Source organism: Globicephala melas, chromosome 2 (genome assembly GCF_963455315.2).
Source record: "Globicephala melas chromosome 2, mGloMel1.2, whole genome shotgun sequence".
NCBI lineage: Eukaryota > Metazoa > Chordata > Mammalia > Artiodactyla > Delphinidae > Globicephala > Globicephala melas.
Genome location: NC_083315.2, coordinates 41,401,724 through 41,417,449, shown reverse-complemented (window position 1 = coordinate 41,417,449; position 15,726 = coordinate 41,401,724). Strand labels below are relative to the sequence as shown.

The 15,726-nt window shown below is 42.6% G+C and overlaps 1 protein-coding gene across 8 annotated transcripts in view; it reads left to right on the top strand.

The window, feature by feature from the left end:
* Positions 1-15,726, top strand: part of AKAP13 (A-kinase anchoring protein 13) — a 341,436-nt gene that overhangs the window by 142,566 nt on the left and 183,144 nt on the right. For 7 of the 8 annotated variants that reach the window (XM_030873203.2, XM_030873202.2, XM_060293884.1 and 4 more), the window contains exons 4-5: positions 1,141-1,437; positions 11,543-11,726. In XM_030873203.2, coding sequence (XP_030729063.1) covers positions 1,141-1,437; positions 11,543-11,726 — 481 coding nt within the window. Of the gene's footprint in view, positions 1-1,140; positions 1,438-11,542; positions 11,727-11,857; positions 11,913-15,726 lie in introns of those variants that run through there. The other variant, XM_060293887.2, reaches the window with a different exon arrangement.

Here is a 15,726-nt window from a genome sequence, read left to right as displayed (position 1 = left end):
GGGGAGCCCAGGCCTCAGGTGCCTGCAGTTTATCAGGCAGCGCACCAGGGGGAGCAACTCAAACAGAAGCATCAACTTCATTTCCTTTTCTTTTTTCTCATCAGAAAGATACTTATGAAAGAAATGATGATGTTAGGAGCATAGTTCCAGCTAGTTGAGATCAGTGCCTGAAAGCTGAGGAAAAACGTGTCTTGATTAATATTCTGTATCTTGGAAATACTTAGTTCTGTGAGGCTGAAAACCCAGAGAAAGTCTGATTCTCCAGGAAGGCCTCCCCACGGGGAACACTGCTGTTAAACCTTCCTGGTCTTACTTGAGCAGAGCTCTTTGAGGTGACACGTAGCTTGCTGCCAATGTCGCAGCTCGTGAGGTCTCTGCCCCTCTGGACAGTGGGCACTGCAGTCTCTGGCATGCTTGCTTCTCCTCAACCAGGTTTCTAGCCACAGCATTGTGTCATCCCTGGGTGACCTGGGTGATTTGATTGAAGTTCTCTTTACGTTACAGGAAAGAACGTGTATCTCAGAGCAAAAGTTATTTTCTAGGCTTTGAATTGCTTCATAATAGTAAAATAAAATCAAGTCGTTTTGTACTTTTCTAAGTCCTTCCTCATTTGCTCAGTTGTATCGTAGTGAAAGTGAGGCAGGTTCTGGGGCATCTATACAATTCCTGCCATGTAACCTGTATGAGTGACTTTTTTCCTGTTGGGTTTTCGGATCCAGAGCAGTTCGGGAGGGGTTAGACTTCCCATTGTACGCTAGGCCTTGCAAGGTCCTTCAGCTTTCATTCTTTAATTTGTTCAAATTGAACCGCTGTAGTTCAGTGTATATTGAGATTTTCAGAGACTCTTAGTACCAAACACTACGCTGCTGTCACGGTGGCAGCTGGAATACAAAGTTATTTGTTCTTTGGTAGGGGAACCAATTCATATTTGCAAATAGCAATTGTAAAAATGAGTTGGAAATGGAGTTTTAAGAAGTTTGGAAGATTGCTGTTAGAGCTCGGAGGAAGGAGAGGTTTGTTTTAGGAAGGGGAGCTTGTATGTCATGCAGGAAGAGCCGAGAAGCAACCCCCCTCCCCGCAGTGTCCTCCTTTCAGGAGAGGGCTCTAATCCTGTTTTCCTTGCTGCGTGTGTTTCCTTAGGTCATGACTGCTGCGAGACGGTGAAGGTGCTGCTCTGTGCTTCCAAAGAGGGCCTGCCTGTGTTTGTGGTGGCGGAAGAAGACTTCAGGTTCATCCAGGACGAGGCCTACGATGCAGCCCAGTTCCTGGCAACCAGTGCTGGAAATCAGCAGGCTCTGAACTTCACCCGTTTCCTGGATCGGTCAGGACCCCCGTCCACGGATGTGAATTCCCTTGATGAGAAGGTTTCCCTGGCGTTCAGGCACCTGAAGCTGCCAGCGGAGTGGAATGTGTTGGGAACAGATGCAGCTTCGCATGGTAAGAACTTCAGTGACCCACAGTCTCTGAATTTGGAATTCTTGTGTTTTTGGATGGGGCTGCTTTTATATGGCGATTGTCTTCACATCTGCCACGGTGGCTGAATAGACCTTGCAGTTACTATGGCTTAGTGACCTCGGTGGCCTCTCTCCTGGGTTCTTCAGCTTAGCTGTTAGTCCTGTTCTTGCAGTGAAATGACCCCAGAGAGAGCTTGCTGTTGTCGTCGGCAGCTCTCATTTAAAGTAGAGGGTGGCCAATCAAAAAATGGGCAGAAGACCTAAATAGATATTTCTCCAAAGAAGACATACAGATGGCCAAGAAGCACGTGAAGAGCTGCTCAACATGACTAATTATTAGAGAAATGCAAATCAAAACTACAGTGAGGTATCACCTCACACCAGTTAGAATGGGCTTCATCAGAAAATCTACAAACAAATGCTGGAGAAGGTGTGGAGAAAAGGGAACCCTCTTGCACTGTTGGTGGGAATGTAAATTGATACAGCCACTATGGAGAACAGTATGGAGGTTCCTTAAAAAACTAAAAATAGAGTTACCAAATGACCCAGCAATCCCACTACTGGGCATATACCCAGAGAAAACCATAACTCAAAAAGGCACATGCAGGGCTTTGCTGGTGGCGCAGTGGTTGAGGGTCCGCCTGCCGATGCAGGGAACGCGGGTTCGTGCCCCGGTCTGGGAGGATCCCGCATGCCGCGTGGCGGCTGGGCCCGTGAGCCATGGCCGCTGGGCCTGTGCGTCCAGAGCCCGCGTACCGCAAAAAAAAAAAAAAAAAAGACACATGCACCCCAATGTTCATTGCAGCACTATTTACAATAGCCAGGTCATGGAAGCAACTTAAATGCCCATTGACAGAAGAGTGGATAAAACAGATGTGGCACTTATATACAATGGAATATTACTCAGCCATAAAAAGGAACAAAACTGGGTCATTTGTGGAGATGTGGGTGGATCTGGAGACTGTCATACAGAGTGAATCAAGTCAGAAAGAGAAAAACAGATATTGTATATTAACGCATATATGTGGAACCTAGAAAAATGGTACAGATGAACCAGTTTTCAGGGCAGAAACAGAGACACAGATGTAGAGAACAAACGTATCGACACCAAGGGGGGAAAGTGGCGGTGGTGGTGGTGGGATGAATTGGGAGATTGGGATTGACATATATACACTAATATGTATAAAATAGATAACTAATAAGAACCTGCTGTATAAAAAATAAATAAAATAATATTCAAAAAAAACAAAATAAAGTAGAGGTTGGCATGTCGCCCTTCCATGGGCCCAGATTTCAGGCTTGATCTCCTGTGTGTAGAAAGAGACCTGACTTTCATGAGGAGGGTAGCAGAGTAACTTGGGATACTTCTTTCATGTTTAATTATCAAAGCAGGGTTTTCCTTATTGTCTTCTCAAGTTCTCTAGAGAGTCCACGAAGTTGGAGGAAAGGAAAAGACTGGGAAGTAATTGGGGGGCAGCACGAGAGCAGGCTGAGCTCTGGAAAACCCTGCACATTTTTAACCAGAGTATTTTCACTCTTGTTTATTTTATCTACTGGCTCTCCATATGAGAGTTCATTGAAGGAAGGGCTCTACTTTTTAAAAAACACTGATGTAGTAAGTATCTATTTATGTTCCTCTTATTCAGACAGGGGATTTCCTGTGTAATTATTCTTGTGGCAAATGACATCTACTAGATATTGTGAATATATATGTATGTGTACACACACACACACACACACACACACGCGTATTTAATGAAGCAACATATACCTGGAGTCCAATAAATAACATCATCTTTCCCTCCTGAGTGCAAATCATGGAAAGATTTAGGAGTTACACAGAGTTTAAAATGTTTGCCTTTTTCCTGACAAAAGCTAGATTGAAAGGCTGACTTCAGACCGCTTGCCAGAAGGGGTTGCATATCCTTTCTACTTTATTTCTGAAAGAGCTGGACAACCACAGGACTGCCCTTCAGCGTCCACCAGCTTTGATTATTGTGTTATGTAGGGGAGCACCCAGAAGTCACCCTCCCCACCCCCCCGCAGGCAAGCAGATCCTGAGGAGAAGCGCTGAGCCAGGGGCACGCTCAGTTCCTGCTCCCGCAGACCTGTCAAGTAACTGTTCTTCCTCCCGTGGAAGAATGGTGAGGAGGTGTTTGCTAGTTTGGGCTCTCTTAAACCCACTGAATTTAACTATTAAGGCAGTGATCAGCTGCAAGAATGATGTCCCTCACTATTACTGGCTTCCTGTCAAGGTAACGACCGGGGCCCTCCTGCCAGGTAAAATACAAAAGAAAGCGTGGACTCTAAAATGAAGGGAAAAAACACTTGTCCCTTGTCCCTTTCTTATTAATACAACGTCTCAGAAACCTCTGCATTGCTGAGATCTAGAGATCAAAATATTTGCCATTATACAGGACACGGGCACCTTTTCGGAAATCTAATGTTTGGAAACCTAGCTCATGCTGTTTCTGTGTTGTGATCAGAATGATCATTCTGGTTGACCTTTATAAATCAGTATCAGAAAGGATTTCATTAGTTATTTGTGGGGCTTAAAGTTTATTTTGTGTGGTTTTGCTTTGTCCTGTTGAAAGAGGGTACAGGAATTGGATAGTTGGTTCATGCCACATGATTGGAAAGAACTGTTAGAAAAGCACAGGTCGGAGACTTTAGGCATATCCTTCCCTTCTCTGGGTCTTAGCATCTTTGTCTTTAATAGGCCGCTCGCCAGCTTTAATGTTTTTATAGTCTTTCCATGTGCTTCTGAAGTTTCTGATGTACAAAATTGTTCAAGCAGTGCTAGTGAAGACTAAATCAAATTTGAACACTTACGGAAATGCCTGAAAACCACAATAACGTGCCATTACACACCTTTAGGAAGACCAAAATTAAAAATACCAAGCACTGGGCTTCCCTGGGTGGCACAGTGGTTGAGAGTCCGCCTGCCGATGCAGGGGACACGGATTCGTGCCCCGGTCCGGGAAGATCCCACATGCCGCGGAGCAGCTGGGCCCGTGAGCCATGGCCGCTCAGCCTGTGCGTCCGGAGCCTGTGCTCCGCAACGGGAGAGGCCACAACAGTGAGAGGCCCACGTACCGCAAAAAAAAAAACAACAACAACAACCAAGCACTGGCAAGGATGCAGAACAACATCTCATACATTGCTGGTGGGAATGCAAAATAATACAGCCACTCCAGGAAACAGTTTGGCAGTCTCCTACAAAGTTAAATGTACATTTACTGTATGACCCAGCAATCCCACTTTTGGCTCTTTGTCCTAGAGAAATGAAAACTTATATTTACTCAAAAAAATCTTTTCACAAATGTGCCTATAGCAGCATTATTTATAATCATCTCGAACTAGAAACAACCCAGATCTCCCTCATTGGGTGACTATGTATGCAAACTGTGGTACATCCATACAGTGGAATACTACTCAGCAATAAAAAAGGAGCAAACTGTTGACATGTGCATCAACTTGAATGCATTTTAAATGCATTGCACTAAGAAGTCAGTTTCCAAAGTTATTTACTCTACGATTCTATTTATATGATACTCTAGAAAGGACAAAATTGTAGGAACAGAAAATAGGTTAGTAGTTGCCAGGGGCTAGAAGTAGGGAAAAGGTCTGACCACAGAGGGGTATCATGGGGGAGTTCTTTGGGTGTTGAAATGGTTTTGTGTCTTAGTGGTGGTGGTTTTAAGAATCTATGCGTGTGCTCAAACTCATAGGACTGTTCACCCCCCAAAAGTGAATTTTATTGTACATAAACTAAAAACAAAAGAACAAAAGAAATTGAACAAGTTAACTGTATACTTTACAAGGTGAAATGCATGCAAGGGACTAATGGCTGTGATTTCAAGTGCTGGATTCACATTCTGCAGTTGAAATTGTTCAGTTAATTGTGGATTAGAATCTGCAAACAGTGGGTATTTTAAGGCTGAATAGCATCAATTAAGAGGTCTTTGCTTACTGTTGGGGGACAAATGCAAAGGAACACTCTGCTTACAGCAGTGAGTTGCACATCAGATGCTTTTTTAAAGGTGTTTAAAGGAAGAAGGTACGAAGTCAGCTTATTGCCTGGGATAATCATGCAGCTAAACAGGGCACGTTGTTACATAACAGGACTACTTGCTGTTGAAAGCTAGGATGTTTACAGGTGTTCCAGCCTGATACTTGTACAAAGGAGTCATGTAAGATTTATGGTTAATCCTCCCACTCTAATCGTTTAAGATGTAGTGCTTTTTAACTTTTTTTCAGGTCAGTGACTCCTTTGAAAATAGCTCGGATTTCTCCTCAGGAAAAGATATACATAGGGGCTACCTGCAAAAATTTACATATTGTTTCGGGGATTCAGTCTCCCTGAACCGCAGGCGTGAACATGATGTTAAGAACTCTTGGCTTAGGCTTGATATTGTAAAGTAGAAAGAGCATAGGCTGCAGAGTCAGTTTGTTGATATCCAGTCTTCATTGCAAGAGTTTGTGCAGAATACTTAATCTGTCTGTTTCTCAATTTCTTCATCTGTAAAATGGAGGAAAATATATCCAATAGTGTGTGCTACTTTGCAGGCTCTTTATTTTTAATGTACCATGACCAATGTCCAGTAGCCTTTTGAAGACAAAACACTGGTGAGCTCTGATGAGGGAAAGTGACATGTTCTATAAAAGGATAAAACAGTATAGAACTTAAAAGAAAAAACCTCTTTGAAGCAGAATGAGACTGTTTTTTTTTAAGCTTATTTCTACAGGCAGTCCTTACTTTAAATATCAGCAAGAGGGAATTTGTCCATTTTATTCTTCCAAGAGTTCTTTAATCCCTAGTTACATAAAGCACTGTACTTCAGCCTTAGTTCTGCCTTAAAGGCAAATAATATGGATTCGTCTGGGTGGAGGGTGAATGGTGGGGTTGGAATATCTTCCCTCTGATTACCAAGTCTCACTTAGTTGTCTCAGCTCTTCAGTGCCTCTGTGGTTAGTGAAATGGTGAATTAGGATGGTTTTTCCCCTGAAAGATGCTTGTACAGTAGCAATCAGCATAACTCTCAGGTAACAAAGGGTGGGCCTTTGAGGTCCTGGGGGAAATCTGCATTCTTATTTAGTCATGGTGCTGTATAACTAAACGAAAAGAAGATCTAATCACCTCTGGGATGGGACCCCTCCCCACATAGAGAAATTTGGATGGAGAGAAGGATGAGACAGGTTTAAGCCAGGCTGCACTAAAAGCAGTCTGTGTGTTCTCAGTTCTTTATATCTGATGTTGGTTAATAGAACCACAACCTTAATCATTTAGTGTTTTAGTTCCCACACCTTTTCCAGATTGATAGCTTTCCAAGAAAATGTTTCCTTAGCTACACCCACTAGTAATTTTGTATGTTTTCAGCTATCGTAGCTGCTAAAAAAGAACATAATAAAATATTAAAAGATATTTTAATAATATATAATATTTTAATAGTCTAAGGGATTGACTCCAGGACAAGTGGTTCCTTGTAATGGCAGCACTTTTAACTCCAAAAGGTTTTGTTCCCTCTCAAACCTTGATTCTGTCACAAGGTTACAGGTGTCATTTTTCCAAATGCCCGTTTCTCACATGGGCCTGCTGTTTACCTTCCCCATGGGGTGTGAGAATTCCTGCATCATGTGGGACTTGAGGTTTATTTAAGAAGTAGTACAGAATAGTAGAAAGAATGGTGATTTTGGAGTCTCATAGATACACAGTCGAAGAGTCCTGTGAGCAGCATGGATCAATGGGGTAGGAAAAGTACCTGTAGCCTTTGAATACTATTTTGTTCACAGAACTCAGAACGTTTTGCTTAGACAGAAAACCTGACGACTTGAAAAGGTGCAGCCATCTCTCCTGCTTCTCACGGTCTAATGCCTGTGAGGCCCAGCGCCTTTCTCTGCAGAGCTGAGGGAATGCGTGGAGGGGTGCTTCCAGCATACAAGCAGATACTAAACAGGACTTCAGACATTTTCTCCTACCTTCTCCGTGGGAAGCTGGGCCCACAGAGAGATTTTGCCAGTTTAACAAGGTTAAACAGGAAAACTAACCAGCCAACATATGGCCTATGAAATAACACTACAGCATAAAGGAAATGGAAAAGTATCATGAATATTCAGACGGAAGACTCTAATTTTCGTTAAGAAACCAAAGGAAAATTTAGAAGAGGTTTGCCATTTGTCCTTTAAAAGATTGAAGAAGTCAGACCTATTATAAAATAGGAAGGAAGGAAGGAAGGAGAAGGAAGCAACAAGGAGAAAAATAAGTTTAATGATTTTTGTCAGTCAGGGTCACCCAGAGTATCAGAATCAGTAGGAAAATATGTATTAAGATGTTTCAGGGAATGGCTTGCACAATGGTGGGGGCTGGCTAAGCAAGTCCAAAATTTATAGGGTAGGAGGGGAAGAGAAAATCACGGGCAAGCTCAAACCCACCAGCATGAGCCAAAGCTGTCATCCTCAGACAGGAAGGGGAAATCCTGAGCCGGATGGCACTCCACGAGCACAGCCTGACGCTGTCCTCCTCAGGCAGGATTTCTTCTCTCTCCAGGGGAAATCTCAGCCCTGCTTTTAAAGCCTTCCAACTGATTCTGTTAGGCCTACCCAGATTAGCCAGGATAATCTTCCTTATTACATCAACTGATTAGGCACTTTAATTACTGCAAAAAAGCCATCACAATGAGGGCAGAGATGGAAGGGAGTTGGCTTAAATGATGCAAGGACATCCAGAATCCCAGAGCATAATTAAATTCAAATTGGGGATAAAGGACCCAATTGACATCATAGGAAAAGCAGTTAGTGACCTGAAAAACGAAGTTGAGTAGCTCTCACAATACAGAGGGAAAACACAAAGATCACAAGAGAGGAAAAAGCAGAGTAAAGAGGTTGATTCTAAATTGTAGGTGCTCTGGATTTTAAACCGAGACAAAAGGAACAAAAGCAATGATGCAAGGTATGTTAGGTAAGAGAAATTATTTTTGGAGGAAAACCTGAGAAGGTACCTTTTTTTTTTTTTTTTTTTTTTTTTTGCGGTACGTGGGCCTCTCACTGCTGTGGCCTCTCCCGCTGCGGAGCACAGGCTCCAGACGCGCAGGCTCAGCGGCCATGGCTCACAGGCGCAGCCGCTCTGCGGCATGTGGGATCCTCCCGGACCGGGGCACGAACCCATGTCCCCTGCATCGGCAGGTGGACCCCCAACCACCGCGCCACCAGGGAAGCCCCAAGAAGGTACTTTTTAAACTACAATATTAGAATGCTTGCATGATTGATTTTTACAAAAAGAAACGGGGTGGAGTAATGGAAAGGGTATGGTTTCTAGACCCAAGACAAGAATTTTCAAATCTTGATGATTTTTGCTGTGAGTAAGTTATTAACCTGTCTTCATCTGCAAAATGAGGATAATGAGACCTCACACGGTTATTGTAAGAATGATAAAAGTGAATACAAACAGTTTAGCCCAGTGCGTGGCACTTAGTCTTCACCAGATATTACTTTTCTTATTATCTGTTGATTGCAGAGAGGGGGTGACCTAATAGCACATGTGGCACCTGCTGCTAAGGAAGTTAGGATGAGATTTGGGAGCCTGCAGGTGCTGGAATTGGGGTGCCAGCTTGGAGCAGGTGTATGGCCTTGTTATTGGAACTCTACTCTTCTTTTTTTTTCCCCCACCAAGAATGTGAGATCTTTTTTCTTTTTAATTTTATTTATTTTTTTATACAGCAGGTTCTTATTAGTTATCTGTTTTGTACATATTAGTGTATACATGTCAATCCCAATCTCCCAATTCATCCCACCACCACCACCCGCCACCCACACTTTCCCCTCTTGGTGTTGGAACTCTACTCTTGAAGGCTGAGCTGACTCAGAGCAAGTAGGGGATGAGAAAGGGCGGGGGTGTAGAGGAAACTACTTTAAGGAGGTGTCAGGTAGTGAGACCGGACTTAGCTAGTCTCTGAAAAATCACCTAGTTCCTGGGTAGTACCTTATTAGCTTTTTTGTATTTGATAAGGATGTCAGAGTGCCTGTGAACAACAGTAAGGCACAGGTTAGATGGTGATATTTGATCTTTTCTGAAGGTTCTTTCTGTCCTTCTGTCTGGCCTGGTCACCTGCTCTGAGTTGTTGATTATTAAAATTTGTACCTACACGTGCGGTGGTTTCTTCTGTAGTGTTGATGTCTTTCCAGCCTGTGCTGAACATCATATAAATCCTGAATTAGTCAGTGTGCAGAGTTCTATAGGGAAAGTGTAAAATATGAAAGATAGTTTTTGCTTCCAAGGAAATTTACCCCGGCAGTAAGGAGATAAGACTAAGGCACATGTGACGTTAGAAGACAGTGCAGTTCATGTAAAACTGCAGGGTCAAAGATGCCTTCATTCTTACCGTGCTGCTCACGTACAGAAGCATTGGGGACTTCAGTGTAAGGAGAAAACACTGGGGTCCAAGAAGTCTGAGAATGCTCAGTGAGGAAGTTGAGACCTGCGGGAAGCCACGGAGAATGAGCGATGTTAGCTCAGCTGAGGAGATGAAAGCAAGCACAACTGCAGGGCACCATTCCCGTTTCCAGACCCTGAGTGGTGGTCCCTGTGGTTAAGTAAGCCAGCATCGTGGGCTGTGTACTGAAGCCCTGGGGTAGCTGTAGCTCCCGCCTTAACAGGTTGGGCACAAGAGGATGCCCTAGGCACAGAGAATGTTGCCAGGGAACGTAGAATGTGATTGGAAGTTGGGAGGGACAGAGAAGTGGGGTGGGGACGGAAGGAACCCAGCGATTATTCAGTGAGTGCCTGCTACAGGCCATCATCTGACTAGCATGTCACCTACCCCCCTGATTTGTTACTGCAGCCATGGGAGTGAGGTGGTGGTACCCCACTCTAGGGATGAAGAGAATGAAGCTCAGAACTGAAATGGATTATGCCCAGTCACATGATGGTAAATGCCAAATTTGAACCCAGATTTGTCTAACTCCAAAGCCCTCCCTCATTCTGCCACTTTCTTTTTTCAAAATTTATTTATTTATTTATTTATTTATTTATTTATTTATTTATTTATGGCTGCATTGGGTCTTCGCTGCTGCGCATGGGCACCTCTCTAGTTGTGGCGAGCGGGGGCTACTCTTCACCACGGTGCTTGGGCCTTTCACCGCCGTGGCTTCTCCTGTTGTGGAGCATGGGCTCTAGGCATGCGGGCTTCAGCACCTGTGGCCCACGGGCTCCAGAGCACAGGCTCAGTAGTTGTGGCACACGGGCTTAGTTGCTCCGCGGTATGTGGGATCTTCCCGGATTAGGGCTCGAACCTGTGTCCCTTGCATCGGCAGGCGGATTCTCAACCACTGCGCCACCAGAGAAGCCCCCTCTGCCATTTTCAAAGTGACTCTGTACCAAAAAGGGACCTTGACTTCACCTCAGGTGAAATAGACACATATTTTTCTTTCTGAAGGTGTTAGCATATCATCTCGGAGTTAGTCTTTCTTATGCCTGGAGATGCATTTCTTTCTTTCATTAAGCAACCAACCAAAAAAGCTGGCTGTGCCAACAATTTGATTTGCCCTTAATGTGGGAGAATAAAAAGACCTGTGTGTACTTAACAAGCAGAACCTGTTTTTAGTGTTTAACTAGCCAACTGCTCTCTGGGTGTTATTTTTTTTTTAAGTAATTATACCCTTTTTGATATACCTGTCTAAGCCCTAATAACTATTCTCCTTGGATCCCGATCCCCATGTTATGAGACTGCATTCACTTCTTTCTTTCTTTTTCTTTTCAGGAAAGGAACATATGTGTAGTACAGTCACCCTTAAAATCAGCCTGTATAAATTTGTTGAACAAATGCATTAAATCAGAATATAGAAATGGATTCTCTTTTGTAGGACTGTCTCCTATTGGAGATTTTGCTTCTTATATTTTTTCTAGCTTCATTTTGTCTTTGAGAGCTGATTCTACTCTGCCACAAGAAAATTGTTCATGTTGTATGTTGTGGCTTAACTTGAGGATCTTAGGTGCTTGGAGGCAGTGGTGTTTACCTGAACCATCTCTTTGTTTGTTTACTTTGGGTTTTCACATTCTCCTCACTGATTTTCATTTTCTCCCCCATCTGCAGATGGTGGCCCCCGAGAGACATTGATGCATTTTGCTGCACGGCTGGGGCTGCTGAGGTTGACGTGGTTCCTGTTGCAGAAGCCAGGTGGCCGCGGAGCTCTCAGCATCCACAACCAAGAAGGAGCGACCCCTGTGAGCTTGGCCTTGGAGCGGGGTTATCACAAGCTGCACAGGCTTCTAACTGAGTAAGTGCTCCTTCTTCCCACTTCCTTCTTCTCACCACCAGCCCCACCCCCGATTCATGGTAGCCCTGCCCCCTTGGCATCTGCAGCCTTCGCCAGGAACTAAAACCTCAGCTCTGTGCCTTGCCTTTCGCTGGAGGTTTATAAGCTTGGTCCCACTCACGACTTCATTCTCTGAGAGTAACACAAGTAAGTCATATTCCCATCTTTTTTCTCTCCTCTGTTTCCCTGCCCTTACTGCTTCATGCCTCTTAAATTTTACTGAAAACTCAGAATAAGTCTGGTCTGTAGGGGTAGCACTCCATTACCAAGGTATCCAGTTTTTCCCAGTTTAGTACAGAGGAAACGTTTTTTTCTGTACTATACTTTTCTTTCTGGTATGTCTTCAAGATTTGAAAGAGTTAACTAGAAATACTTTAATAATTGCTTATGGAAAGTATGCTGAACACTGAGTTTTGGTTTGAATGTAATTTCTATAAATAAAATCGAGAGCAGTGGTCTCTTCATATGAGTAGCAGTAAAAAGCCACTGAGCTGTCCTGGAAACGTGCAGTAGGAAATCCTGTCTATGTGTTTGTGAGTTCAATTGTTATACATTCTGACTCTTTAGAGAGTCCTTTGAAGGAAGATTGTTAGTCAAAACATTAGAAGAGTTCTTTTTTCTTTTTTCTTGAATAAATAGAAAAATAAATGCATTATGAGAGCCAACACTTTTCATTGGAATATTATAAAAGGCAGAAAATTTCAAGTATAGTTTCTCTTGTTTAATGATTTTTTATTGCTTTATGATCATCATTATCTTTTCCACCACAAAATCTAAACAAGAATCAATCCCATTGGATCTGTGTTATTTTTTGAAGGATCCTTGTAAATTAAGTCAGTATCCCCAAATTCTCAGACATTTTGCCCATGTTAGACTTAATTTAGTTGCATTTTATTTTTTTTACCATTTTAAGCTGTTGTGTGAGGGGTTATCTGGAAGGGCCAAGAAGAGATCGCAGAGTGTAATGGTACTTAGTGTTATATAAATAGGGGTTTTTTGTTTGTTTTTCTTTATCTGCCATGCTTATAACTTCCCCAGTCAAGCCAGACAGAAGGTTCTTTGCAGAAAGCTTTCTGATGGGTGCTATAGATACAATGACGGCAGGAGGGGCACACCTCATCTCAGATGAGCTTTGGATACTTGAGCTCTCCTAGGACAGTATTCCAGAGAGTGATATGTTCCATTCCTTTGTACTTCCCACCTGGCCAGTGATTTGATTCCTTCTGCTTGTTTGCCTCATGGCCTTAGGAAGACAGGCCTCTTCCCAGAAGTTGAAACAATTATCTCAGTATAACTATCGTGAAGTTCAAGTGCAGTTTCTCTAAATTCAATCTTAGAGCTCAGAGGTTTTGCTGGGAAGCAGAGTTGGTTAAGGATTGCCATCCAAATGGGGAAATAGTGATTACAACAGCTTCATTATATGCTGGGCAAGGATGTCACAAGACTATTCTTACAGCACAGCTTTAAGGAAACTAGAGTGTGTTTGTTCTTGGAGTATAGTTTTTGGCTTGCTTTATAGTGCTACCTCTGTTACATGTTGGAGAGCAACTTAGCTCCTTCTGAAGGGGAATGGGTAAGGGAAAGCCAACTTGAGAAGTCTTGGAATAGAGGACTGTAGTAGGAGAGTAGAAGCACCTTGCTGCAGATCTAGCTCTGAACTTAGATTCTTCCGGCTGTTACTGTTCTGCAACCTAGAAAAAAATGCTGAGTTATAATTAACAACTTTAAAAAAGATCGGGTGGTGATTTTCCTAAATCCTTCATTCTTACTGTGATATCAGTAGACTTTGCTAGAATTTCAACCATGAAATCAGGAAAGATCATCTTTAACAGATGAGGAAACTGAGTGGGTTAGAATGACAAGGTGGCAGGGCCAGAAACAGAAGCCACATCTCCTAACAGGCTGTCCAGAGCACCTTCCACCCCTAGGAGTCAAAGAACCCAAGAGTAGACTTCATGGGATCTGCATCCTTTGAAATTACAGGTAAAAGTTTATGCACGTGTGTTTCTGAATAAAGAGTTTGTTTTGTGAAATTCACAAAGAGATTTGTGGAAAGTTAAGAGTTGCTCCACTATATGCTGATATCTTTCTAGTAGTTCACTAAAATCTTTAGACTTGGGTGTTCTTACCCCTTCCCCCTTTCAAATTGAAAATTTTCATATAGGCCTGTCTCTTATCCTCTCTTTTCAGTTAATATGAAATTGAAGTATATACACTTTACATTTATTAATAGAAGTATATAGACTTTACATTTATTCCAGCCCTAACTGAAGTATCAAGTTTATTTTACTCCTTTTATACCTCTCCCAAAATAAATCTGTTGTTTTAATTCTTTGCTGCTTACTCTGGTTTTTATGAGGGGGGGAAAGAGAGGTCATTGTGCTTATTAGGGTCCAAGTTATTTTTGTGTTTGTGTGCCTAAGGCTTATTTAGGTAGTCCATTTTGATAAACTGAGTCATTTCTATGTGAAAATTGATTCTCCTGTGCTTAGAAGAAGAAGCTTTCTCTAAATAAGACTCATGTCTTTAGGGAACTCTATTTAGGACATTTTTGGCAGTTCCCCTTTTCTGTAACCCGAAACTGTTAACTTTCACTTCGTTCAGTGACAGGGAAGAGAGAGATTTTGTTGACTTATAGCTCTTTTGCTTTAGCTTGTATTTTGATTTACATTATGAATATGGATGCATTTGTGATCTGAAAATTCACCTTAAACACAAATGTTACGAGTTTTGCCTGAGAAATCTTAGTCCTGGAAGAGTACCCAGAACACCTACACCTACTTCTGCTCTTACGTAGATGCACAGTCATCTCCCACATTTTGAAGAGGAGTTGGTTGAACACCCTGCCCAAGGTCCCTTAATTAGCGATGGGCAGAGTAGGGAGAGAACCCGAGTCTTCAGGCTCTTAGTTTAGGATGCTAGGAAGTGATGATATTAGATGAGTTTTGCATTGGAGCCATCTAACAAGAGAATGTTAGAGCCAGATGCTGCCTGATATCTCGCTCACATATGACAAATAAGAAACCTTAGGACCTGGGTCACTCATTAGAGCTGAGATTGAGAGGCAGTTCCTGGTAATGGCAAAGTGTGCAAACTTTGGAGTCAAGCATAAGCTTGCATTTCAGCTCTGCCATTTTTAGCTGTATTACTTTGGTCACGTTGAGTAACTTTCCTGTCTAAGCTTCAATGTCTTCATCTGATTTTTTTTAAAAAAGGATAATAATGTCTACTTCCTAGAATGATAACTAAGGGCTGGGTGTGTACAATGTAAAAAAATCAGGGTTTATTTGTCACGTGGTTATTTCCTGGAGCAAATGTAGGGGTTATAAATATTGCAGCTTGAAGAAAGATGGTATAGTATGGTGGAATTGCTTAGGGACGAAAAACTTAATTAAAATCTAAGTTTCCTCACTTAGTAGAATGTGTGACTCACAAAAAGTCACCTACCCACTCTGAGTCTCATGTTTCTCATTCCTTATGGATAGTATATCTAGTCTGTTGACATCATCAGGTCGTTAGAACCAAGTGAGATTTATGCAGATACCTTGTTAAACTCTAAGGGGCTCTATGTGAAAGTTTCCTATGTAGTCATAAAATCAGTGAAATGATAGTTCACTGGTCAGTGAAACTCATATTCCCATTGATTGATCTGGTTACACTTTATTTATTTTATTTATTTATTTATTTATTTATTTTTATTTTATTTTTTTTTTTGAGGTACGCAGGCCTCTCACTGTTGTGGCCTCTCCCGTTGCAGAGCACAGGCTCTGGACGCGCAGGCTCAGCGGCCATGGCTCACAGGCCCAGCCGCTCCGCGGCATGTGGAATCTTCCCGAACCGGGGCACGAACCCATGTCCCCTGCATCGGCAGGCGGACTCTCAACCACTGTGCCACCAGGAAAGCCCTGGTTACACTATCTTTTTTTGTAATGTTTATTGTAGTTCTCAGTGAATTACAGTT